Raw genomic sequence first — 18,500 nt, 5'->3', positions numbered from 1 at the left:
TCGGCCAGGCCCTCCAGCCACAAAGGTAGGGAAGAAGGAAGTGTCCAGCGGCTGGATCCGCCAGGCACCCTCGTGCCGGATCCATCGGCGCGGGGCTGAGACCCAGGGAAGCCGCGGGCCGGGCCCTGGGGCCGGGTCGGGCCCCTTGGCAGCCCAGCCCATTCTTCTGGGAAGGCGGTGGATTAGGCGATCAGATCAGCAGCGCAGAAACTAACAAAGGCCAGTGTGGGTCAGGGCCCCCCGAACACGTCTGGCTGTCGCTCTGTACAAATGGGCTCGCCACCGGGAGCCGCGCGGGCTGTTACTCCTCTAGCCTGCTCTTTCCTGGTCATCCCCAATCCCTTCTGCTTCCCTCAAAAGCCAGAGGACAGGACGGCTAGGGTCGTCCCTGCCCACCTTCTCCCAAAGAAAACAACGCCAGGCTCCGAAGGCACAATAAAAGAAAACATGCCAGTAGTCTTCCCCGCAAGAATGATTTCAAATTCGCAGGCCTTTTCTGGAGCAGGCCAGAGCTGGGGGAAGAAGCATTTTTGTAGTGGGGATCTCTTTTTGAACTAAAACATTCAGGCCTTCGCCCCAGCTAGCCTTTCAACCAGTGGTGGCCAACATCCAGGCCCAACTTCTCTACTTCAAAGGGAGCTTCCTTCTCCCTGGAGGCTGAAATTTATGAATAAATTCATGCTGAGGGTAATGCAAACCTTAAAGGACCAGGGAAGGTTATATAATAAGCAAATCGTCTCTTTATTATGAGCCATGGGTTAGGAGTCCCAGTAGCACCACTGATTCAAAGCTGCTTGTGCTTCATGGCTACTCCCCTGAATTTTATAGCTGTGTCCTTTTAAAGTGTTACCACATGTGGTGGATTCAAGGGGTTGAGTAGCTTTCCAACACAGGATCATTTGGATGCTGGGGGTGGGGTGTACGCATGCACATGTGGAAATTTTGGTTTGTTTTAAAGTACTAGTTTCTGGGAGATGTCTCAAAGTGAGTTTGACTTGTGACATACTGCAGCATCCCTGGCCTCTATCCACTAGATGCCAGTAGCAATAACACTCACCCCTGCCCCCCAGTTGTGACAACCACAATCGTCTCGACATTGCCAAATGTCCCCTTCAGTGTCCAGCTGCCCTCTCTGGGAAACGCTGGTGTAGGGACTCATAATCAAACCCACCCCTATGCTTAGAAAAACATTTTTTGACCCCATTAAAGTGGCTGAGACTTTTGCAAAGCCTTTAACTTTTTCACCCCGTGATTCAAGTTAAGTATTTTGCCTCAAGAAAGGTAAAGTCAAGAGACTGCTGTTTCCAGGTATCACTCATGACACACACCAAGCTGAAGTTAAGAATTTATTGATATACTAAGAGTTAACAAAAAGTTAAGACAAAAACCCTCTGACACCATCTAACGACTCCCCCCTACAAAATAAATTAACATGTCTAAAAAGATCAGCAACCTATTGCTAGTGTTAGTTTTCCAAAAAATACTAGAAAATCCACAGAATCTTTAGATGCATGTGAGCAAAGATCTGGTCCTCTAGGCACTACCTTCCTCTCCTCCCACCCTTCCCCTCCCCAAACCATTGTGTTTCCTGGGGGAAGTTTTTCCTTTTAACTGGTTGGTCCCGAATGAATATGGGGGCTGGGCTGCCGTGCTGTTTCAACAAAGATCTTAAGTTTCCCAGGGCAATAACATATCCACTTTTATTCTCTTTCAAAAAAGCAAACAAACACCCATAGTTTAAAGTAATTAGAAGTGGCATACATGAATGATTGGGCTTTTTTTTTTTTAAATTAAAAAACATGAATCAAGCCAGTGATTGGCAATGGTCCAAAACTCTGGTCCTCCCCCAAAGTTCTCTCCTAATGAAACCTATAGGCCTAGAGCCCTCTTAGTCAGGTCAGAATTTTGAGTGTAACCCCAAACAAGGAACACTCTTTTTGGTATGAAATATATATATATATAAAAATATGCCAAATCCCCTATAGAAGACAAGACTGGCCACTCTTCCTATTTAATACAAAAGCAAACTGACAAAACAGGATTAAAACAACACTCAATATACACTTGATGCGGTTCAGCATAGGAAACCCTGCAGGATGAAGAAACTGGTTAGATGTGTGACCAATGCCTAGCCACACACACACACACACACACTCACACTCACACAGCAGCAGCAAATGAAAAAGTACTGCTTTTATTTATTGGTAAACATGACAACTGACTCTGAGCACGTCCAACTCTTCAGCGAAGGCTGTCACGCCTGCACGTGTGTATACACACACTCACACTTATAGATGTGAACCGCTTGGGCTCACAAGCACCAAGAAAAAACATGCAACACAGCAAGAAGGCAAAGTGGCTGGGAGTAAGATGTTTGCTGATTCAAACTTTGGGATTGAAGTAGCTGGTAAACAGAAAGGCACCTAGTCGGGGTTTGCAGACCTGGCGGCTGGAGCTGTGTGGTCAGCCCAGAACAGGGGTGCCCTGAGGGTGTGAAGAGAGCTGCTGCTGGCCTGGCTCTGCAGCCTCTAAGGCAGCACAACTTGAAGGTTATGAGCTCCTCTGATGGGGAGGCAGCCCAAGAGTCCCTTTAGTCACACCCAGGGGCATCTGGGGACAGGAAGGAGGCTGGTGCCAGGGGCCCAGTGTGCTGGCACCCCTTCCTTCCAGACAGGGCAATGCACTGGCATCTCTCCATCTCCTGCTGGGGTAGTGGAGGGGGCATTCTTCCCCTTTATGGCCCACTTTCCAGTTTCAGCCTGGCTGTCTGGGACCCCCAGTACTTGGGTCTGCCTGAGTGGGCACCATTCCAATTGTAGATAGCATGGCTATCACACACAAGTTGGAAACTGCATCTGGACACCCCTCAACCAGGTCTTGGATGTGGATCCGTCCCCAAAGGCACACTGTTGAAATTGATTTGGCTACACAAAAGCCATATCTTCCTATTTGGCGTGGAAGGTGAGGGACTGGGACTGGAGTTCTGGGAGGCCTACCCTCAGACACTAGAGCCCACTGCGTCCCCTGCCCTCAGGGTTATGGGAACAACAGAAGACTCTACACCTGCTGGCTGATGTTAACCAGTAATTGGAGCAGAAATAAAGTTCCCTGCACTCCCACTTCTCTTTTTGGCATCAAAGACCAGTGACTCCACTCACTGATGCACCTCTCTGCCCCAAGTCAGTAACAGCAATTCTGTTGTTGGCTGAATTGCCAAGACCGCTTCCGGACTCAGCCATCTCGGGGGAGGCAGTCGGGCTGGCAGCTCTGGCCTTTCTGGAGACCCTCTGCCAGGTGGACCACTCAGATTTGTCCCACTTCCCAAATGGTACAGAGATACAGCTTCTCAGCCGGGAAAGAGAACATGGAACCCCCAGAGGTGCGGGGGTGGGGGGGATTGTCAGGGGAGGTAGGTGGGAAGTGCGGGAAGCCAGTGGAGTGGACAGGAAGCCTACTTCCAGCCAACTGCCCAGGTGGCCCAGTTTGTGGGGCCACGATTAGCAGAAAGGAGGGCAGTGGAAGGACACCCTTCTTCTGTCCCCCAAGCTTGGGAGGTTCGGGCGGAACAGCTCTGGGACCAGCCCCCTCCCTGCCTGTGTTGGACTTTGGGTCAACATGTGGGGCTGCAGCTGTTAATCTGAATCAGGGTGAGACGGCATCCACACCTCTCTCTAGGGTTCCTGATCCCAACTGCCATGCCTCACGGCTAACGTTAAGGCCACAAGCCCTCAGCTGTCCAAGGTGAGAGCAGAGACAGGGAGGTGAACAGTGCCCTCACCCTTGCCAGCTCAGGCGTTGATCTGAGTGGGGGGTTCTGACCAGCATGCCCCCTTCCCTGCTCCTCCCACACCCTGAGCAGAGTCCTCCCAGAAGCGGCACCCCCCAGGCCTTACCTCCCCTCAGCCTTAAGCAACCCTCTCTTCTAGCCACTAGCCAGAACAGCCAAGCTAGACCTGGAGAAGACACCTCCTGTAACACCCGTGCCCAGGGAGACGGGGAGGCAAACTGACCACTGCTGTCATCACAGACCACGAAGACAGTTCAAATAGCGAACGTGGTCAGGCTTAAGAAACACAGGATGCTCTTGGGAACATTTCACTGAGCCCCAGGCGGCCACCCAGACTTCCTGAGGCAAATGGGAAGCAACGCAAAGGACCAGAGGTAGGAACAAGGGTAAAGGCCAGGCAGCAAGGCATCACGGTGCCTCCCCTGCTAAAGTCACAGGGAAGGCCGGGTCCAGGGGAGTTCCCACCCAAGCCTGCCCTTGAAGGAGGCCACCGGCCCCTGGAGAGGATTTGGGATGCGAGCCACGTTATCAAAGCAAAGCCAGAGGCCAGAGAAGGGCAAGGGAGCCCAGGCAGCCAGGCGGCTTCAGTAATGTCTCAGGTTGAAGAAGCCCACACTGGTGGGAGACTCCTTCACCGTGACGGTGATGAGGTTGGCGGTGACGTCGGTGACAAAGACGTGCTCGATGAGGCTGCGGGTAGGTTTCCAGTCCTGGCTGGTCTGGACGGACACAGAGAGGTTCTGCCCGGCGCTGGGCAGGGAGGCTGAGTCAGGGTCCGAGTCGGAGCTGCTGTTCTCCTCACCGGTACTCATCTCAGAGAGTGCGGCTGTCTTCCGCGCTTCTCCTGACGTCGGGTGGCCCTCCTGCCCGGGGGCCGTGCTGCCCTTCCCACAGTCCCTCTTGCCTACAGGGGTGGGCACGGCGGCCGCCCTGGAGACCAGCTTCTCACCCTTGCTGGCGTCGGTGGGCAGGCCGATCCCACTTCCTGCAGTGGGGCCACCCCCGGCACCCTTCCCAGTGGCTGGGTTGGTGGCAGGAACGCCCTTGGTGGCTGGGGCGTGACGGGCTACCATGCTCCCCGCTGGCGTGCCATTCTTGACACTCTGTAAGTCCAAGACCTGGAGGCTTAGCTCTTGGGTGGGTGCAGGCTGGGGGCCCAGGCACCCAGCAAGGACCTTGTTGCCACTGTGGACGTGCGGGGACCCTCCTGTGCTCCCCATTTTCTGCTCCACAGCTCCACTTGGGGCCTTTGGGACTTTGCTTCCTGGGGGGCTTATCCCCAGCTCCCCCTTCTGCGTCCTCATCTTGAGGTCCAGCCCGAGGCTGCACTTGCCGGTTGTTGGGGCCCTGAGGGCCAGTCTGCCGGCAGCCTGGGCCTGGCTCTGGCTCATCCGGTTCATGTAGTGCACGATGGAGCTCTGCCAGCTGATGCCCCCACGGCTGGGGCTGCCAGCCATGCCCTTCATCAGACTGGCCAAGTTCTCTGGGGTGGCCATGGCACTGGGGCCACTGCAAGCCTCCTTGGCGTGGGCCTTCAGGGCCGCCAGGCCAGCCACGGGGGCGCTGAGTGGAGGAGGCAGCTTGCCCGCGGGCGCCCCCAGGTCCTTCCGGGCCGTCTTTAGCACCTTGGCCAGGCTCACAGGCCTCCGGGCTGCCTTCTGCTCTGGGGGCAGGGGCTTGCGGCCCCGCTTCTTCCGGATAGGGTCCTTCAGTTCGGGCTTGGCTACCAGGATCTGGGCCTTCTTCTGAGGCACTGGGTGAGTCTCACGGCCCCGTGGGCCCCTCTTGGCGTCTAGGTCGCTGTCCTCCTCTTCCTCTGAGGAGGAAGAGGAGGACGTGGAGGAAGAGGAAGAGCTGCTGGATTTAGATTTGGAAGGGGCATCAGATTCCTGCAACAACAAAGGATGAGGTGTCACTTCTAAAGCCTGGTCTCCAGGGGCATTCATCGGACACCTTGGAGCCAGCCCCTCCTGTGGCTTCCAGACCAGAGAGGTGGCCAGGAGGGAGTGATCTCACTGTGTGGTTCTGATGTCCTAAGCAATGGAGTTAGAAGTGAAAGAGAACAAAGAAAAACAGGTGGCTCACAAAGAGAAGCCAGAGTGATGGACGGAAACACTCGCAGGCAGACACCTGGCACAGGGAAATTCAGAGCAGCACGATTCACGTATCTCAGAGGGGCAGGGTGGAGTGAAGCAGTGTGTGCAAGGGCTCTGCCACCAGGACATCTTGCTTCAATCTCTCCATTTCCAAAGATGATCCCTTCAGACCCTTCCAGCACATATGAAAACAAACCACTGCCCTCCACATTCTCTGGGTGCCACCCCAAACACTAATTTGGCACACCATCCTGGTTCTCAGGTCCCTGTGTAAAGGGGTGCTTCAGGGAGACAGAGTCAACACCTGCTCTTGGCCACAAAGCTCTTCTGCCCTGAACCGGGGATGATGGAATCAAACCCAGGGAGTCTGGGGTCTCTGTGCCTGGCCGGCTCCCCACCTTGCTGCCACTTCTCAAGCCAATGTGTGCGTTCAGGCCTGGAGGGCAGCGCCTTCAAGAGAGTAATCAAAGACACACCTGATCTTGCAGCTGTGCCATGGAGCCCAGGCATGTGCACAAGTGTTAGCTGTGCCTACTTGGCATACCTATGAGCACCTACTGTATACATGTTTCCTGCTTTTTGTTCCTTGTAAGCCACTGGAGGTGAGAAAGTAGCACAGAGTGGACCTCACCGGAGTAGGAAACCAGGTGGGGTGGGGGTGGTGCTCAGCCACTGCAGGGCCCTCCCCAGAGGGACAGGGCAGGAGGTGGAGAGTTGAGGTTCCCTGTTGCCCCCTGCTGGCAGAGCCTCAGAGTACCAGTCCAGGGGGGAGCAGAGCCAAGGTCTTCTGAGCAAGGGAAAGACTTGCGCGGAGATGCCAGCTGGCCTCCTTCCCCCAAGCCCACAACCCTCCTGCCACCAGTTTTCACTGGGCCGGCAGAGAGCCAGCACTTGGGGGTAAGCCGCCAAATCCAGGGCAGCAGCCACCCACCTTGAGCTTGGAGTGTCGGCTGCAGGAGGACATCACCGTGTGCTTCCTCGGCCTGCCCCTGGGCCGCTTGCCTCTCTTCCGGTTCTGCACCTCCTTCTCGTGTTCCCTGAAGACAATCAGCAATCAGAGTCATAGACTTTTCCTTAGGCTATCTTGGAACCCTATGGTTTCAAATCCCCCCAGGTAGCTTATCACCAGTTTCCCTGCAAAAATATACCCCGTTAATGAACACATCCAAGGCAGAGGTGCAGATCCGTTTCATTTACGTTTCGGTAAAGACAAGTCAAGAAATTCAAGCAAAGCTGGGAAAGGAATTATTCCCAGTTTTCTCTGACTCCTCTTAAAACAACTTTGTGCAAATCTGCAGGGAGATGGTACAACAGAAATTCTACAATGCCATTAAAAGGAGCCTTCAGGGTCACATGGTCCAACTTTCTCAGTTGAAACAAGAGTCCAGGGCCAAGGAGGTGAGGACCACTGCCCTCCACCCTCCACCTCTCTACCTCCTGCATAAAATCTCACAGTCATGGGAGCACTGGGGTAACCAAGGGGGCCTCTTCCCCACAGTCTTACCCAGAGCCAGTGGCCCCAGCACATATTTCTTCCCCTGTTTCCTTTTTCTAAGTTCTTTCTGTTCCTAGACTCTGTTCTGATGGAAGTACTGGTGGCATCTGACTGCGTGGTGGCTGGGGCTCAAGGCAGGACAGTGTTAACTAGCTCCATGACTCGGGGTCAGAGGGCCAAAAGAGCCACCCCCACCCACCACCCCGAAAGTATGTATTCCAGGCTACCCCAGGGGAAGAGACTCTATCTGAAGTAGTTTCCTGGTAATTAAAATGGGCAGACACCATCTCATTGGCACCTGTAAGGTGATCTCTTAGAGCAGCCCCAGCCTGTCTCCTAAAAGGACAGGAGCACTCATGGGTCTCTGCTGACACATCAACCTGTACCCATGGACGCAGAATCTGGACTTGCCTGACAGTCAAAGACCACATTCCCACACCAAGCAAATAACCACCAGTTCTTAGATCCCAGGGGAATCTCTGGGGGTGAAGAGGACAAGGCAGAGCACCCACCTCCCAGTTTTATCTCCCCTGTGATGTAAACCAGAGCACCCCATGGTTCTTTTAAACTCTTGCATCTATCTCTGTGACATCTGCTAACCTCAGTTCTTGCCTGTTGTACTGTAAGTAAAAGTGAAGTGAAGGACACACACTCTCTGGACAATCAGGACACTTACAGAAAAAGGTACCAGCTCCCACCCCTTGGGACCTACAGCACTTGAATTATGAATTAAACAGCAGACAGCAAGCTTGCTGGTAAGTTTTTTCAATGGTATCAAGGCAAGTATATGCTCATTGTCTTCTCTCTCAACCCACACCAAAATCTCTTCCTTTCCCCCCCATTGCCATGGTCCGTCTGAGAAGACCCAAAACATCTTGCTCGAGCAAAAAAAAAGGTGGACGTAGGTTGAAACACCAGAGAACAGCTGGCTGGATTGACCCCATCTGAGAAAGCTTTTGGGTACTTAATTGATCAGCCTCTACCAACAGGGCAAGGGGTTTCCCTGGTGGCTCAGTGGTAAAGAATCCGTCTGCTAATGCAGGAGATGTGGGTTCACTTCCTGGGTCAGGAATATCCCCTGGAGAAGGAAATGGCAACTCACTCCAGTATTCTTGCCTGGGAAGTCCCACTGACAGAGAAGCCTGGTGGACTACAGTCCATGGGGTCGCAAAAGAGCCAGACACAACTTAGTGACTAAACAGCAACAACCCACGGGGCAATTCCCACACCTTACCCTCACCAGCCTGCTCTGGAATTCCCTGGAACCTTATGCCATTAAAAGCCACTCACCACACTTTCCCCTGAGTATCTCAAAGAGGCTTCTCTTAACCCAAGTCTCCTACCTAAAAATAGATGACATCTTGAATTACAGAAGCAAATTCAGCCCCTGAGACTGGTGAGGGGGCCCCCATGGTGCTCACTTGGGACCAGCTGTTTTGCAGCACAGAAAAAAATAAACGTGCTGCTCTTGGTCCAGACACACCATAGTAAGCATAACTTTCTGCTGTGTGTTCCTGTTCCCTCTGTGAGCCTTCTTTTGCTCAATCCACGCGTGAGGACTGGGAGGCCAGGTCTGCATTTTTTAGGGCAAACCTGCCATCCTGGTTTTCATTAGTGCTGTTTGCAAACTAGTCAACAGCAAAGGTCAAGAAGAGAAGCCAGAACTTTTCACAAAGGATGTCCAAGAAGGTTCGTTTTGGCAAGTGTGTCACAAAGACCAAAAGCAACACTTACTCAGGGAGTCCCAAGATCTGGACACAGTGCTGGCCCTCTGACGGAAGGGAGAGAGAGGATGACTCACCTAGGACTTCAAACCACAGCCCAAGCCCAGGAACTCCGGAGGGCCAGCACTGCCCTGAACGACCGTGTGACAGGCCAGGGTCCCCCCAACAGGCTTCCCCCTCCCACAGGCTGGTTAACTTTCTCACTTCTTCTGGAAGGCCAAGAGCAGCCTCGGGTCCAGGATATTTTCCTCTGGCTCCCAGCTGTTGTGTCTGGAAAAGCAAACAACAGGGCATCTTCAAGTTCTAGGCAGCGACCAACCACTTCTGAAATCAGCCCAAGTAGGGTTGCCCCACTGTTCCCTGATGCCTGCTGGCAGCCAGGGAACTGGGGTACTGGGGAGACTCCCCCAAGATCTCACCCACGTCCAGGATGAACTCCTGGGACATTGAGTTCTCAAGCCAACACCCTGTCCTCAAACTCAAAGGGAAACCATTGCCTCCACCCCCACTTAACATCCGGCCTCAGGAGGACTCTACAGCCTCCCACAGGAGGAAAACAAATACCAATAAAATGGAAAGTTGCAGAAAGGGAAGACCCCAAACCCTGGCCCGGAGCCAGGGAGGGAAGGGAAGGCTCCTTCATGCAGGATGCTGAGAGGGGGAGGCTTAGGGGCACAGAAACGCAGCCCAAAGATTAAGAACAATGTTGCTGGCATCCAGGCCAACACCGGCCGGGGCACCCGGAGGGGAAAGCAAAGAAAGAAAAGTGGGGTCCGGGAAGAATGGGGAACTGGGTCTGCGCGAATCGCCTGTAAATAGAGCCCCTTCCGGGATGCCAAGTTCCCTCCCTCCCATTAAGAGGGAAAAAAAAAGGAGCCCTACATCCATGAATAGAAAGCTCAGGTTACAGCCGGGGAAAATACAGACTAGAAGAGGGGGGCTGGAGTCCCGCGGGGACGGCTGAGGCGGGCGGGGGCGTATGCAACAAATGGGCGCGGGAGGAACGCGCGGCCCCGGAGGGGCGCGGGCCGGGCGTGGGGAGAGGCGGCCCGGGCGCCCGGAGCGGAGCTGGGCGGGCCGGAGGGGGTTCCGGGGAGGCCGCCCAGCCCCGCGCCCCGCGAGCTTGTAAACAAAGGACACCCCGCGCACGCTGGGCGTCCCCTAACCGCCAAACCCGAGGAGCCCGCGGAGCCCCCCGCAAACTTCCCGCCGGGCGCGCGGACGCCCCCCGACGGCGCGGGCGAGGAACCCACGCCGTCCTCCCACCACACACCGAGGTGGCGCTGGCGGGAAGACGGGCGCCGCATTGTTGGGGACTCACTTGGAGGACCAGCCGCGCCACTTGACCAGGTACTCCAGCTTGCCCTGCAGGGAGAGAAGAGGCGCGTGAGCCGGGGTGGGCGGGCGCGGGCGGGCGCGGGCCGGGCCGCACGCACCTTGCGGAGCCGCTTGCTCAGGATGCACTCGGCGGCGAAGACCTGCTCGCCCACGCTGCTCAGCTCCTCCATGCTGCCGCGCGCCCCGCCCCGACCGCGGGACCCGCCGCTCCCCGCACAGCCACAGCCGCCGCGCGCCCCGCCGGCCGCACACAAAGCACCGCCCCCGCCCCGCGCAGGCCCGCCCCGCGCACGCGCACCGCCGCCGAACCCCGCGCGCCCCAGCCCGCCACCCGCCCCCGCGGGCCGCCCTGTTCCGGAGCGGGCCAATGAGCGCGCGGGGGCGGTGCCAGGAGGCGGGGCGCGCATTGTTCGCGGCGGGCTCGGCTTCGCGCCTGGGGCGGGGGTCCCGCGCGCGCTTGGTCTGGCTGGGCTGGGGGCACGGGTGGCGCGCGGGGGTCCACCGAGCTGGGGCAGGTCCCTAGCGGGGAAGAAGGAAGCGCCTCCCTTCTTCTGACCTGGCGATCACCGGCCGAGTCCCGCTTGGTCTGCGGGGCGCGCCCGGCCTCCGCCGAACTTCGTTTTCCGGGCAAAAAGCCATTGTTCTGGCCCAATGGGGGGAAGTTGGGATGCGGCGAAGGCGGCTGCTTCCTGCCCCTGCCCCCGAGGGGCGCTGCTTGGAGCGCGGAGGGCCCAGGTGCCCTCCGCATTTTTGAACTTGGTCTCGAGCGGTCGGACTATTTTGCGCGGGAGCGAAACGGGCTGGAAGGGGGGTGGGGAAGGAATAGGAGACAAAATACGAGGGGAAGAGGTGGGCAGCAAAAACGGAGCAGCCCAACTTTCCCCCCCAAAGGCAAGAGAGGAAAATGAATCAGCTGAAAACGAACGGCTCTTCCTTCTTACTTTAAGTTGTTAAGAGTGGCACACAACCCCCAAGTTTTAGGGCGCGCGTAGCGGGAAAGCAACTGCACCTTTAAATATTTGTTTCATAATTTTAAGAAAATGAACGTGTTGGGGGGGAAGGTATCGAAATTTGAGGAGATGGTGCTAAGTCATTAATGGGCCCGCTAGGATTTGGCAGTGGGTATCCGTTGGATCAGTTGCATGCGGCGGAGAGGAGACTGGATCGCGTTTAGAGGTAGGGGTGCCCTGGAGTCCTGTAGGGCCATCTTCGGCGGTGACCCTTTTATGCTGTTGAGAGCAGTGTTCCATGAGCAACTTTCCTCTTAAATCATTTAGCTGTTGAATCAGAGCAAGTCAAATGAGTAATAAAGGTAGCGTTATTAAAGTTAATAAAGTTAGTGCTAACTTTTTTCACATCAGTACAATTTAACTCAAAATTCATTTTCTGGTTTTACTTTTCCCTTGGACGCAGCTGCAAAGTACTCTGTGTTGAGCAAATCGAAAAGTCGTTTCTTGTTACAGTAGACTGTCAATGTAATTTTGATCATTAAAACCATATTTATAAAAGATTCTGCAGGAGAAGTGTACTTTTGTTGCTGTTTTAACAGGAAAGGCCTACTGAAGAAAATTTGGAACTGCAGGAGCCCATCTTTCAGTTTTTGGCATGTTCTTCAGTTTATTTGGTTAAATAGGTTACAGTCCTTTGACAATACTGGAGGGAACTTGGGTGACATTTGCAAACTCAGATATTGTTTGCAAAGGAGGTGGGGAAGAGGAAGATTGCTTGGGGGGGATTTGATTGCTTACTTTGGAGGAGCTGCAGCCTGGAACCCCGCTTTTGGGGTAAAACCTGCACCCCTGAGATAAAGAGAGCTGTGTACAATTTCTAGCTCCTTTTGTATCCTCAGCTTCTGGAGCCAGGCAGTCAATTGTGAGGCTGATGCCAAAGGTGTATTTATTGTAATCCTACAAATAGCTGGATCAGTTTCAACTCACATTTCTTTGCAGAATTCATCTTGGGTGTGAGGTTTTTGCCCTGAAGTTTCCACTTTCCTCTTGATGATACATGGTATCCTGGGATACCAGCTTTTTTTTTTTTTTTTTTTTTTTAAGAGAACTTAAGAGAATTCTTTCTTCCTCTGAGAAATAAATTTGTCTAGAATTCGATCCTAACTCACTGGGGAAAAAGAAAAAATCGATTTCCTGGAAGATTTAGTACATATATTGTCTAACTAACTAGGGCCACCCAGTTTGGGTCAAATAATGTTTGGGTGATTTATTGGGAGAAACAAATGTGACAGATTTGACTAGAATTAAATTCTCAGATAAATAGGGTGAGGTATGATCCAAAATTTGTGAAGTGTTCCTTAAAAACAAAACTGGAAGTTGGCAGAATCAAGGAATGATTCCAGCTAATCCAGTTGAGTCAAAACATGGGTTTGGGCTAAAGCTGATTCCGTTTTGACTGTCACATTTAAGAATTATTAAGACAAATTAGAGCTAATTATTTTCTTGTTCATTCAACAAATGGTTCCCCAGCATTTGCTGTCATCTAGACATGACTGGATATAGTGTAGCGTCTGTAACAGTGCTGCCTAGTAGAACTTTCAGAGAGGATGGAAATGCTGGAAATGCCTTATGTTCGTGTGCTTCAGTGTGTTAGTCACCAGCCGTCTGTGGCTGGTGAACACTTGAAATGTGCTGCTGAGGAATTACGTTTTAACTTTTTTTTTTTTGCCGCACCTCATGGCACGTGGGATCTTAGTTCCATAAACAGGACTTGAACCTGAGCCCACTACATTGAAACCGTGGCTTCTTAACTGCTGGACTGCCAGGGAAGTCCCTTTGTTTTATTTTAAATAACTTAAATTTAAATAGCCACGCATAAGCTAGCGGTTAGGGCTTCCCTGGTAGCTTAGATGGTAAAGAATCCACCTGCAATTCAGGGACCTGGGTTTGATTCCTGGGTTGGGAAGATCCTCTGGAGGAGGGCATGGCAACCCACTCTAGTAGTAGTCTTGCTGGAGAATCCCCATGGACAGAGGATCGTGATGGGCTACAGTCCATGGGGTTGCAAAGAGTTGGACGCTACTGAGTGACTAAGCACAGCATGGCGCAGCTAGTGGTTCAGTATTGGGCAGTATATACCCTTAGGAATGCAAGGACTGTAAACATATTTTCTAAGAAAGTAATATACTTACTTAATGCTGGAACATGAATAACTTATCTACGTTCCCTTTTATGCTTTACTGTCTAAGAATGTTTGAAACACATACAAAAAAGATTTAACAATACAGACATACAGGTAAACATACATACTCCATTTAATGCCAGTTTTTCTATGCAAGTGACAGTGTCAATGAAAAATATGAACTAATTAATGTTGGAAATACCACTAAGAAAAGTTACATATTTTCATGCTGCTCTTATGGATCTGAAAGCAAAGATACTGAGGCACGAAGTGAATGACGGAATGACAGTATTATTCTCAAGTTGATGGAACAGTCAGGAATTGAGATGAAGCAAAAACCCTTGATCTGTCAGCTTTGTCAGTTAAAACTAAATAACGCTAGCAACATCTTACAAAGGAATTCCCAGGTGGCTCAGTCGGTAAAGCATCTGCCTACAATGCAGGAGTGAGTGAGTGAGTGAAGTCGCTCAGTCGTGTCCGACCGTTTGTGACCCCATGGACTGTAGCCTACCAGGTTCCTCCGTCCATGGGATTTTCCAGGCAAGAGTACTGGAGTGGGTTGCCATTTCCTTCTCCAGGAGATCTTACCGACCCAGGGATTGAATCTGGGTCTCCCGCATTGTAGGCAGACGCTTTATCATCTGAGCCACCAGGGAAGTCCTGGGTTCAATTCCTGGGTTGGGAAGATCGCCTGGAGAAGGAAATGTCAACCCACTCCAGTATTTTTGCCTGGAAAATCTCATGGACAGGGGAGCCTGGCGGACTACAGTTCGTGAGATTGCAAGAGTAAGACAAAACGTGGTGACTAAACCATCAACCATCTATGGTAAAGAATCTGTCTGCCAATGCAGGAGACACAAGAGATGCAGGTTCAATCCCCGGGTTGGGATTGAAGGAAGGAAGTGGCAACCCACTTAATCTTGCCTGAGAAATCCCATGGACAGAGGACCCTGGCAGGCTACAGTCCATGGGGTTGCAAAAGAGTCAGACACTCTTGTTGACTGAACAAGATCAATGTCTTACAAAACAGTTTTGGGACAGTTCTTAGTTTTTCTACAAATACTGTCTCGTTACTGTAATCAGAGTTGACTGAAAGGATAAGTAACACCATCCACACCAGATACACGCTCAATGGTCTGCATGGGAGAAACTTAGGATATATATAATACATTGCACGATCTTGAATTGTCCCCCAACCAGGTCCCCTCACATTTGCAAGACGGAAGTAACTTACAGGCGAGCCGTGTTATGTGATGCTGACTCTGTATATGCAGTGGATAAATATTATACATACGTGACACACAGTGTTTATGTATCAGAACTCAAGTTAAAATAAGCACGGTTAGGGCCCTTGCAGAAGTTCTCAAGCTTTCAGTTTGCCCAAGAATCCCCTGGGCAAACAATGCAAATATTGACCTTTGGGCCCCACCCCTAGAGATCCTGACCCTGGAGACCCCAGAGGCCTACTACAGCTCACAGTGCTTAGAACGCTTCTTACAAAGGGCAGCCTGTCCCAGCCCTGATTTTAGAAGAGGAGAAGAAATCCTAAATTGCTTCAGGTCATGCTACCATGAAGCCCATTCCTGCCATTTCCTATACATGCCTGGTGGGGGCGGGCAGGCCACATCTGGAAGTGGTGAGGCAGCCGGGCACGTAGTAGGCCCTCCAGGGCTCAAGCCTTTCAAGCATTTGGGACCTGCCCCAGGCCGCCTAACCTATTGCATGGCCCCTAAACACGAGCACAGACTGGACTCACCTGGATCCTGGAGCCTGGGGAGGTTAAGGAACACTGTTGTAGGAGGTAGGAAACGGCAATTAACCAACTCCTTTAAGATTGTACTTTGGAGACCAGACCGCAACCCTCTGAGAGACCTCTGTTGTATGTGGATTTTGTTTTTAAAGAGTGTCATTTATTAATTCTGCAATCATGTAAGTCCAAGATTCTAATTTCTTACAATTAGTGCAGTGAGAACATCTTTGTGTTTTGAAACTGAAGTACAGTTGATTTTCAATGTTGCGTTAGCTTCTAGTTTATAGCAAAGCGATTCAGTTATGCGTGTATGTGTGCGTGCGTGTATGTATATATTTTCTTTTTCAGATTCTTTTCCATTATAGTTGATTGCAAGGTATTGAATATAGTGCCCTGTGCGATACAGTAGAACCTTGTTGTTTATTTTATTTCTTAAAAAAATTTTGTAGCTGTGGTGGGTCTTTGTTGTTGCACGGGTTTTCTCTAGTTTCAGAGAGTGGGGGCTACTCTCTAGTTGCAGTGCATGGGCTTCTTGTTGCAGTGACATCTGTTATGAGGAGCACAGGCTTCAGTAGCCGTGGCTCTCGGCTCCAGAGTGCAGGCTCAGGAGTTGTGGCACACAGGCTTGGTTGCCCTGAGGCATGTGGGATCTTCCCAGATCGGGGATGGAACCAGTGTCTGTTGTATTGCAAGGCAGATTCTTAATTACTGGACCATCAAGGAAGCCCCTATCTATATTATATATAATAGTTTGTATCTGCTAATTTCAAACTCCTAGTTTATCCCTGCCCCCTGTTTCCCCTTTAGTAACCGTAAGTTTGTTTCCTATGTCTGTGAGTCTCTTTCTGTTTCATAAATAAGTTCGTTTATATCATTTTTTTATGATTTTACATATAAGTGATATCATATGATATTTGTTTTTCTCTATATGACTTGACTTCGCTTAGTATGATAATCTCTAGGTTCATCCACGTTGCTGCAAATGGGATTATTTAATTCATTTTTATGGGAGGGTAGTATTCCATTGTGTGTATGTATCACATCTTCTTTAACCATTCATCCATTGATGGGCATTCAGGTTGCTTCCATGTCCTGGTATTGTAAATTGTGCTGCTGTGAACACTGGAGTGTATGTATCTTTTTGAATCAGAATTTTCTCTGGATATGAGGTTTTCTCCAGGAGTGGGATTGCTGGATCATATGGTAACTTTATCTTTAGTTTTTTTTAATGAAACTTCATAGTGTTTTCCGTAGTAGGTGCACCAATTTACGTTGCCACCAACAGTCTAGGAGGGTTCCCTTTTCTCCATACCTTGGTCCATACCCTTTGCAGCATTTATTGTTTGTAGACTTTTTGAGGATGGCCATTGTCATCCTCATGATGACATCCTCATGATGACTGGTCGAACATCTCTATCTTTGATGCTAGCACATCTCTGGGATAGCATGCCTAGATGCTATACTGAAGGACAATGAGTCTACATGTTTTTTGTTGGCTATTGCCAAAGTGTGCTCCAAGGTCCTGCACTGATTTAGACTTCCACCCCAGGTAGATAGGGTTGCTTCTGTCCTCCCATTCTCAGCAACTCCAGGAGGCGTAAGTCTGTCTAGGGCATTTCTGAAAGTGTTTAATGCTTAGCTGGTTTCAGTGGCACTCAAACAAATTAGTCATGTCTGTTGCACAGCCCACATCTGCTTTTTTTCACGATCTTTGCCTGGTACAGGATTGTTCGAGTGTAAAAAAGATTTTATGAGTGCAGTTTCCCAGTGCGACATCCATTATTTTCACAAATTTAACAATCACTTACACTTAAAAGTTTTAAAATTTAGTGTGAAGCCTTACTTAAAAATCAATAATTAGTTTGGAGATTCAAAGCGGTAAACAAATATACATCATGAGGTTGCTAATTGTTCTCCCTGGATGCTGGAGGTGATCATGAACATCCTCTATACATCTTTTGGGTACCATTGATAAACCCAGGGGTTTCAGGAGTGATGGATCTGAGAATTGGGTTGCAAACCCCCTCTGAATCAAATGTATGCTCTATTTCACTCCCTTCGTTAGCTGGGTTACTTCTTGTCTAAAAGAACCCAAACATAAACCCATGGCTGATTCATGTCAATGTATGGCAAAAACCACTACAATATTGTAAAGTAATTAGCCTCCAACTAAAATAAATAAATTTATTAAAAAAAAAAAAAGAACCCAAACAAAGAAATGTTGCTCAGGTCTCACAAGACAAGAGATTTATGTTTCTGTCTTTAATCCTGTTGCTTTGGTGAGAGACTCTGAAGATAAGTCCAAAGGACACACATTTTTCATTTTATTTTTAAATTTTTAGTATAAAGTGTTAATTTATTTACCTGACTGCACTGAGTCTTAGTTGCAGCATGTGGGACCTAGTTCCCTGACCAGGAATTGAACCCAGGCCCCCTGCATTGGGAGCCTGGAGTCTTAGCCATTGGACCACCATGGAAGTCCCCAGAACATACATTTTTTGAAAAAGCCATTTTCCTGCTTCTTGTTGGCAAACATCTCGGTGATAATCAGAGGAATTGCATTTGGAGGCTAGGAATGTTAAACCAGAATGCACTGAGAAAATTCCACATTGCAGGTAAGCATGGGGTGGCCCAGAGGATGATGGGAGTATCCAGTTCGATGTGTCCGAGGCTGATTCCCTGCTTTTGCTGGGCAGCATCTCGCCAGGCCCCCAGCCTCCAGCTCTGTTCCTCCGACACTGTGGACCTTCATGGCTGTTGACTTACCAAGGAGAGTGAGACATGCCCTGCTGCCAAAAGGTTCAGTGTGTGTATGTGTGTGTGCATGCTTAGTCATGTCTGACTCTTTGCAAGCCTCTGGACTACAGCCTGCCAGGATCCTCTGTCCGTGGGATTCTCCAGGCAAGAATACTGCAGTGGGTTGCCATTTCAGACAGATACCAATAAAGCTCCCTTTCCCCTTCCTGTCCCCAGCAGCCTGATTCTTCACTCTGGAAGCAACAAACTCTACCCCTTCCTAGGTTTTCTTCCAGGGACACCTGAACCAGCAAGGATGCGTGGAGCATTTCCTCCTGCCTCAAGGTCCCACTGGTTTCTTTTGATCACACGGATGGTAGTGCACTAAGGCTGTTCTGCATGCTGCTTTTTTTCCCTCTTAGCTGTATGGCTTGAAGGTTAT

General features: G+C 50.8%; 2 protein-coding genes across 4 annotated transcripts in view; one reads left to right on the top strand and one right to left on the bottom strand.

Annotated features, from left to right (window-relative positions):
• Positions 1-1,333: 1,333 nt before the first annotated feature.
• On the bottom strand, positions 1,334-10,692 carry CBX2 (chromobox 2). 3 transcript variants are annotated; one of them, XM_081575730.1, is made up of 5 exons: positions 10,539-10,692; positions 10,376-10,467; positions 9,307-9,372; positions 6,815-6,920; positions 1,334-5,676 (listed from the first exon to the last, which is right to left on the bottom strand). In XM_081575730.1, the coding sequence occupies exons 4-5, from the start codon at positions 6,845-6,847 to the stop codon at positions 4,372-4,374; spliced, it is 1,338 nt and encodes a 445-aa protein (XP_081431856.1). In that variant the 5' UTR covers positions 6,848-6,920; positions 9,307-9,372; positions 10,376-10,467; positions 10,539-10,692; the 3' UTR covers positions 1,334-4,371. The 3 variants fall into 3 exon arrangements, with proteins under 3 accessions (XP_081431856.1, XP_081431855.1, XP_081431857.1); XM_081575729.1 differs by having other exon boundaries at positions 10,424-10,467; XM_081575731.1 differs by lacking the exons at positions 10,376-10,467; positions 10,539-10,692 and adding an exon at positions 9,522-9,637.
• LOC145540694 (uncharacterized) overlaps positions 10,123-18,500 on the top strand; it is a 440,299-nt gene continuing 431,921 nt past the window's right edge. Inside the window, exon 1 of the mRNA XM_081575733.1 lies at positions 10,123-10,452. The gene's annotated coding sequence lies outside the window, so the exon portion shown is untranslated. The remainder of the gene's footprint in view (positions 10,453-18,500) is intronic.

The sequence above is a fragment of the Giraffa tippelskirchi genome, chromosome 3, assembly GCF_054371585.1.
Source record: "Giraffa tippelskirchi isolate mGirTip1 chromosome 3, T2T-mGirTip1v1.2.pri, whole genome shotgun sequence".
Lineage (NCBI taxonomy): Eukaryota > Metazoa > Chordata > Mammalia > Artiodactyla > Giraffidae > Giraffa > Giraffa tippelskirchi.
Note: the sequence above shows the minus strand (reverse complement) of the source record. Positions and strands in the feature narration are given on the sequence as shown.